The 8,241-nt window shown below is 34.9% G+C and overlaps 1 protein-coding gene across 1 annotated transcript; it reads right to left on the reverse strand.

Annotated features, from left to right (window-relative positions):
• Positions 1-2,628: 2,628 nt before the first annotated feature.
• LOC113519466 (uncharacterized) lies at positions 2,629-6,075 on the reverse strand. Its single transcript, XM_026904585.3, has 3 exons — positions 5,879-6,075; positions 4,726-5,025; positions 2,629-3,420 (listed from the first exon to the last, which is right to left on the reverse strand). Exons 2-3 carry the CDS (start codon positions 4,759-4,761, stop codon positions 3,016-3,018), a joined length of 441 nt encoding a protein of 146 aa, XP_026760386.2. The 5' UTR covers positions 4,762-5,025; positions 5,879-6,075; the 3' UTR covers positions 2,629-3,015.
• Between the last annotated feature and the right edge of the window lie 2,166 nt (positions 6,076-8,241).

Below are 8,241 nucleotides of genomic sequence, written 5' to 3' on the forward strand. Positions count from 1 at the left end.
ATAAATAACGTCAGATCGGATGTTTTGTCAGTTGTAAATGGCGCAAGTACAACGCAAAGGTTTCGCGCTAGCTGTATGCAGAAATTTACTTGACTTACGAAATGGATTCATTTGGTAATGCGCCTGATTTGTACTTAGCTGGATTTGCTGTTTATTTTCAACCGACTTTCAAAGGAAGTGGCTCGGTCCACCCGGCACTCTTCCCCCTCCCTCCTCCTCCCTCATCCCTTTAATTATACCTATGTGTGTTTATTAATAAACCATTTTTATTCAACAGAAGAAGAAGTAGTAATTGGCAACTGATGGCAATCAGTTGCCAACGAGGGAAAAGGATTTATAAGTAATGGGTTCTAACAACTCCATTGCTAAAAATACACCCTAAAAGGTCGACCTCCACGCGGTTTCCCCTAGAAATCATCGTGGTTAATTCATCCTCATCTATTTATCTATCACTGGTCAGCGTATACCGATAGCAGACGCGGGGTTACCATTTAATTATCTCACATTTATTAGCTCTCATTTACCACTCCTTTATGAAGTCTAATAAATTGGCAACCCTATATATTCAATGTCGATCGTTCAATAAAATATATAAAAGAATAAATCATTATGCTATAATTTATAATAGCTGTTATATAACTCATTTCCTGTTTATTAAGGCAACCTTCTGAATTTAGAGATATTAGCAATTTATTTTGTTTTTAAGAATGACATTTCAATGTAAATAGTTTTATGAGAACAAATAACAAGAACAGGTGTTTATGCGTTTTGAAGGGAAACCAGAGGTTAAAAAAAACAGGTGTTTTAATGTACATGTATGCAGTTATTTATTAAATTATATCTTATCTTATATTCGCATATGGGGTCAGCTAAGCTGTTGCACGTCGACCCATTGAGATCTTTTGTGCTTCCCCCTGCCTTATACCATCATTTCATAGATCCTTTGTGTTACCTTGACGATATCCCGCGGTTTAAGATATCTGTAGTCCCCTGGTTCTAGATAAGCCGTCCCCAGTAGACTCATACGCATACTTGCCAACGAATCGCAGTTGCACATCAAGTGCATTCCATGGATTCCGATTTCTCCCCCACACAGTCTGCACAGTGTGTCCGAAGATAGACTTATTAAATTATAAATATCATATAAAGACACTAAGCTTTATGTATTTTAGTTTTAAGTAGGTTATTTTATGAGATAATGATGGAATGGTAATCCCGCCTGCGCTATCGGTATACACCAGTGAAGGATGATGAGTGAAAATGAAAGAGTAGATCAGGTAGCCCATCGTGATAAATGCATCTGGAATTCATCACGATGGTTTCCAGGGAGGACCACGTGGAGGTCGACCAGACGAGGTATATTGCTAACAGTGAGCTTGGTAGTCTCCATTACTAACGATCCCCCCCACCGCCTGCGTTGTCGGTGTACACTGACGGGACACATGTGAGGAATGATAGGTAAAGGTGAATTGACCGCGATGTTTTCCACGGGGGAAGTAGACTTGATAGGATAAATTGCTAGCAATGGGGCTTTAAGTAGGTTTGCAAGAGTAGGTACTATCTTTGGCTGTACAATTTTCTCAAATAATATCGCTCTTTTTGAAATACCCTATTTGAAGGGCTCTATGAAGGACATTCTAGTCTCGCGGGGAAGTCGAGAGTAAAAACTTAATCGAAATAAGTTCCCTTCTAATTAGCATGGTTAATTATAAAAGTTACTATAAATCAGGGGTTCCTAAACTTACTTTGTCTACTGCCCACTTTGAGAATAAATTCTTTTTTAGCGCTCCCATTTTTTCACCTACTTAAAAACCACTATTACTTCAAGGTCAACAACCTCCCAAACCTCTACATAACGCCCCCATTTTTTCTGGGTCTCTTACCGCCCCTCTTTAGGCCTGCAGCGCCCACAAGGGGGCGTTATCGCTCACTTTAGGAAAGGCTGCTTTAAATTTAGGCATGTTATGGTGAAAAAATTAAAACAAAATATTAAAGCCAAATTATAATTTATTAAAACTGACAATTAATAGATATATTTATTTTTATTATTTATTCAATACACAATATGATGTACCCAAAAACCTAGTAGGGTTTATCTAGATTTCAGTGAGTCGTTGGTATTGACACATACAAACTATCACAATATTGAGAAATATAATGTAAAACAAAAGTTAAGGACTTTTATTTAAGCAAGTTGTCATCTCCTTAATATGTTTATATGTCTGCTTAGCATACTTATTTCTTGCATATTTTTCGTGAACGTTCATATGCATGTATGTATATGTGTGTATGTATGTGTATGTGTATATGTATGTATATGTGTGTGTATGTATATGTATGTGTATATGTATATATATGTATATATAATAATAAGTAAGGATAATTTTTATATTATTATATGTATTACATCTCCCATATCTAGAACTAACAAATTTTTTTATCATGCCTCCTACTAAATTGTTTATAATTACTCCTCTCCATCCAAAGGTTGCCTGGAAGAGATCGCTCTTAGCGATAAGGTCGCCCATTGTTTTCTCATTGTGATTATTTCTTGTGATTGTTTGTATTTATAATAAGTTTACTGTTGTAATCTTTTGGAGGAAACAATAAAGAGTATCTATCTATCTATCTATCTATAATGTATCTTAGATAGAAAGAAAATTTTATAAATACACATTGTATTGTAACGTAATAACTACCGGTTTAACTTAAGCGTACACTCGGATCAAGCCGCTCAAGAGTAAGGGTCCCGAATGGTCCCGAAACTAGTCGAGATTTCTCGGCCAAATTACACGTAAATTAAACCGGTAGTTAATACATTACAACAAGAAACTTATTAAATTACACATTGAGTTTATATACTCAAGTACATGTTTTAATATATTGTAACATTCTTTTAATTTACATTTTTTTTTTTTTTGGTTCTTTTTAGTACTTTTTTAGTACTAGTTTTTGGATAATTCATTATTGCACAATATTACAATATTGAGTGAATGATAATTGCGCAATCGCAATTTACATGTATCCACTGCACTTACATTCGTATTGCAAGTTTTGATTGCCATATTTACCCATCTGTGGTAAACCACTGGTTAATGTACCCGTGTCACGGTCACACGATCTCGTGTATGACGTAGTGTATGTGCATGGTGTGCATGGTGTAACTCTAGTGTTGTCCACGGAACAGAAAGAATTGTCTGTAACTGTTGGTAAGTCTCGGTAATAGCCGTGATTGTACACAGGACTAGACGAGACAGGGACGTAACTAGGGTGCTTGATGCATGTACAATCGAGTTCGTATTTTTCGTAAGTCGGAACTGGCCGGCAAAAGTAAGGCGGGCTCGGAGAATGAAGGAAGATGGGGCCGTCGTAGTTTTGGATTTGCACTGACGTCGTTTCAGGGCAAGTTTGCAGTGATACCTGGGAATTGAATGATATATTTGAAAACACGTTTTTATATTTTTGTGGGCATCGTGTAATAAATACGATAGCCCGATCCTCTCATTGTGGGTCATAATTATTATAGGGGCCATAAAATGATTTGTTTTGTATTTTTTTTTACTAACATAGTTTAAGTCAATGGTTACTAATAAAAATGGATCTTAGTTATCTGTAATAAAGAAATAATATTATTATTATATGCTAACCCAACAATTGAGATTATTAATATATATAAATATATATAAATAAATATAGATATGAGCAATTAATACAAAAATACTTTTTTACTATTCATCTTTATGATATCAGCTGTTTATTTCTGTTATTGAACATAATTAGATTTTTTTTATTGGTGAAAATGGTATGGTAACCCCGCCTGCGCTAACGGGATACGCTGGCGGAGCACCAGTGAAGGGTGATAGATGAGAATGAAAACAGGCCATTTAGCCCATCATGATGAATTTATCAGGAATTAACCATGATAGTTTTAGATAGGGAGAGCCGCGAGGAGGTCGACTTGGTTGGGTATATTGCTAGCAATGGGATTCTCAGTCTCCATTACTAACAATCCCTTTCTCCCCCCATAATAGGGGGTTATGCCAGTAGTTGCCACGTTTGGCAGGCGGGTTGGCAACCGCAGTTAGGCTTTGGTGATATTCCAAGAGAGACGCTGCTGCCCAACCCCCGACCATTAAGTTTCCTTCATCGCCTCTTACGACACCCACGAGAAAGGAAGGACTGGTCCATTCTATACAGGGTCTACTCGGAAATTTTATACTAATATAGGTGGAAAAACCGCGGAATATAAATAGCAATAAATAAATTTAAGTAATACCACTCCTTTTTTTATGCAACAGAATGGCAAGCAAGCTGACGGCCCACCTGAAGGAAAGTGGTAGCCGTCGCCTATAGACATGAGCAGTACCATGGATATAACAGAGTTGCCATTCCTGAGGACTTGGGTGGTATTTCTTTATACCCCGTAAATTCACTGTCATTTCCCACCCTTCAAACCGAAACACAGCCATGCAAACATAACTGCTTCACGGTTGAAACACGAATGGGACAGAGGTGCTCAAGCGAACGACTTTGGTACAAAGTCTCTCTTTGGTAAAATCTCATATTTTTTGGACAAACATGGAATTAGAAAGAAATTTAAAAAAATTAATTACACGAAAATGGTATATATCAATTTTTCAATTATTAAATTGCCAAGTAGACACAATTATATATAAAAAATTAAAAAAAAAACTATATAAATATTTATGAAAATATAATACTCACTTGAACACTGATGAAAACGAACAGAAGGCGCTTCATATTGCTGATCAATTAGAGAACTTTGAATGACCTTTTAGAATTGTTCGCATATATATTTGGCTGTGTTATCTTTAATTTGGCAAATTACATACAGCCAAAATTTTACTAACGCAATAATATCACGTTTCATTTCCATATTAAGGAAAAAAAGTGATAAAAATTATTGCAATAAAATCATCATCATTTGACAAAGATATTACACAGCAGTATTGTAATCATCATTCATTTCAATGATTCATGTTCATTGATTATTCCGTTCACTCTCTGCAAAAGATTTGTGGTCATGACTCCATCATGCTTGTGTCATTGTCATCATCATGTCTTGTAGACTAAGAGAACTTATGGTTGAAGGATAAGCAGCAGTATTCCTTTTAAAACATCATCAAAAGCCTAACTGCGGTTGCCAAAGTAGCAGCCTGCCGCCTGTCAAGCGTGGTACGCTTGATACTACTGGCAAAACCCCCCAAGAGTATTTTTTTATACAACTTAGAATAGCTAACAAGCTGACGGCCCACCTGATGGAAGGTGGTAACCGTCACCTATAGACATGAGCAGTACCATGCACATAATAGAGTATACTGTTTCGCCCATGATACCCCCAATGCATTGCCATTCCTGAGTACTCAGGTGATGTTCCTCTGCACCCAGTAAATTCACGCCACATCCCACCCTTCAAATCGAAACACCGCTATGCAAACACAACTGCTTCACGGTAGAAACACTAATGGGACAGAGGTACCCAAGCAATCGACTTTTGTACAAAGTCTCCCTCTGGTAGTATGAAGGAGGCCTATGTTCAGCAGTGAACTGATATTGACCGAAATGATGATGATGATGATTTATTTATCTACAGTAGGTATGGGTAATATCGATATCAGTCCGATATCTATATATTGGGTTCCGCTAGACATTGATAGGCCACCACCTATTTCGATTGCTTATTATTACCAGCCATTATACCATAATCGATATTTAATAGAATATATTAACGATCAGAATACAATAACGGATGCTATTAGGCTATATATATATATATATATATATATATATATATATATATATATATATATATATATATATATATATATATATATATATATATATACATTTTACCTACTCCTAATGTACAGTCTTCTTTTCATTTAAGAGTTTCCTCTTGTCGGTGCAACTAATTCATGCATCTTCTTCCAGCCAGTTCTATCCCAGGCCATATCCTTGACCTCCCTATACGACATGACACCTAGTGTTTCTTTTATCTGTCCCATGTAGTTATTCCTTGGTCTTCCTCTTCTATTTTTCCTTCTACTATGCTCTTAAAAAATCGTCATGTTGTATAAGGAAAAACGTACAGTAAACTAACAATTTTTATTTAATGGATGATAATGAAACGGTAACGCTGCCTTCGCTTGCGGAATACACTAACGTGGCACTAGTGAGGGATGATAGATGAGGATGAAGTCAGGTTAGTTAGCTTATCACGATGAATTTGACAATAATTAATCACGATGGTTTTCAGGGGAAACCACGTGGAGGTCGACCTGACAGGGTATATTGCTAGCAATGGGGATTAACGTTGCTATTACTAACAATCCTTCATCCCCCCCCCCCCGTAAACCATCAGTTAATGCGTTTGAATTGATAGCGTATTTTAATTTTGTGAAACAACTGAAAGAAAACAAGCATACCAATTCAATTACATAGTTGCATTTTTTATGTCTCAATTCTACTAAAGAATCAAAATGCACAACCCTATAAAAGCACCCAATAGAAAAAAATACTGTAGCACAGAACTGTTTAGCTTCTGACATACTGAAGTTATAAAGACGTGTTTTCAGTCTTATTACCTGTGTAGTAGTGATGTGATTAGAAAAAAATGTTATCTCATTTTTTATCAATACGTTCGTATTTAGATCAGTGTGCCAGCACGCGACATACTATGTTGAAATGGTATTGATCTTAGTATGGATACGTCACGGTCAAGAAATAGTACTTATAGACAGTTTTAAGTAGGTAGGTAAATGATACACAATCACCTTAGATTATATAGATAGAGTGTCGAGCCCCAAAAACGAGCCAACTTTTTGTTAGCTAATTATCAAATTAGCCGACTCGTATTTTTATTAGTGTTCTATATACTTACGCACGCAATTTTTCTTGAAGTATCTATATTTAATTGCTTAATAAATAAAATGAGTTTTACGCATTAAGAAGATGTAAAAATTATAAAACAAAATAAACAGAAATCATAAAGGCATCACTCATAACTATTTATCATGCAAAAGTTGACCTGCTTTTTTCAAAGCATTTGTATGAAGATGCTTTATCTATATAACCTAAAATAATCACATAATTACCTAGTCACCAACCGTTCATCGACGATTATTTACATCGACATAATATCTTCGTGACTTCTGATTCTATATTATATTAAATTATATATTATACATATGTAATTTCAATTGATATAATCAGTGTTGTGAATCAAAATACAATGAGTGTTTATATTCTTATTGCTATTTTAATTATAAAATATGTATAAAACTAAGACCTGATACTATCATTTCTTGTTTCCTTCCTTCCTATTGTATGTTTAGTTTTACATTGCAAATTCTAATATTTCTCTTCCTATTTCTAATAATACCTGTAAATTACATTATACACATAACTAAACAGTATCTATATTATCTGTATATATATTAAATATATGTTAGAGGGTAAAATAAATTTTATGTTCTCAGATTTTTTTTATTTATATATTTTTTTACAATAACTAATATAATATATTACTACTTAACAAACGTCTCATTTATATTCTTTCATTTAATTTACCTATTGAATATTGACTTATAGTCTTACTTATTACCATGCAATCTACTATATTTATTTCAGACTTATTTTCTTGTACACAAACAGTTATGATCTTTGTTCATCTATTCGACTTTCAGCATGTTATATTATATCTTGTTCGCGTTAAGGAAGAATAATAACCTTATTGCTAGCAATACACGCTCTCACTTTTACCTCGTCGTGGTCCCTTGTCCCCGTGGGTCTTGAAACTATCGTGCTTAGTTCTAGTTGAATTCATCGCGATGGGCTAACTGATTTACTTTTGCATAATCACCTGTCATCCTTCGCTGATACTCTGCTAACGTCTACCGTTAGTGTAGGCGGGGTTGCCATTCAATTATTACCCATTAAAATAAATCTTCTTGTGCATATTCACTATAACGGTCTGCGAACACGAAACAGATTTCCCAACAGCATCTTTAAGTACGCATTGACCTTACCATAAGCACTGATAGAATGATTTATTAGAATGGCAAGCAAGCTTATAATCCTGAATTTTACTATATACTATTTTTAATACTTAAAACACTTTTAACAGAATACGCATGTCAATAAGAAAGCCTATACGACAGAGAAACTTAAAGTATAAATTAAAAATGTATTAATTAATGTAATCTACATGCCCAATTATAA

This window comes from Galleria mellonella, unplaced genomic scaffold (assembly GCF_026898425.1).
Source record: "Galleria mellonella isolate WM207_F2 unplaced genomic scaffold, CSIRO_AGI_GalMel_v1 utg352, whole genome shotgun sequence".
Taxonomy (NCBI): domain Eukaryota; kingdom Metazoa; phylum Arthropoda; class Insecta; order Lepidoptera; family Pyralidae; genus Galleria; species Galleria mellonella.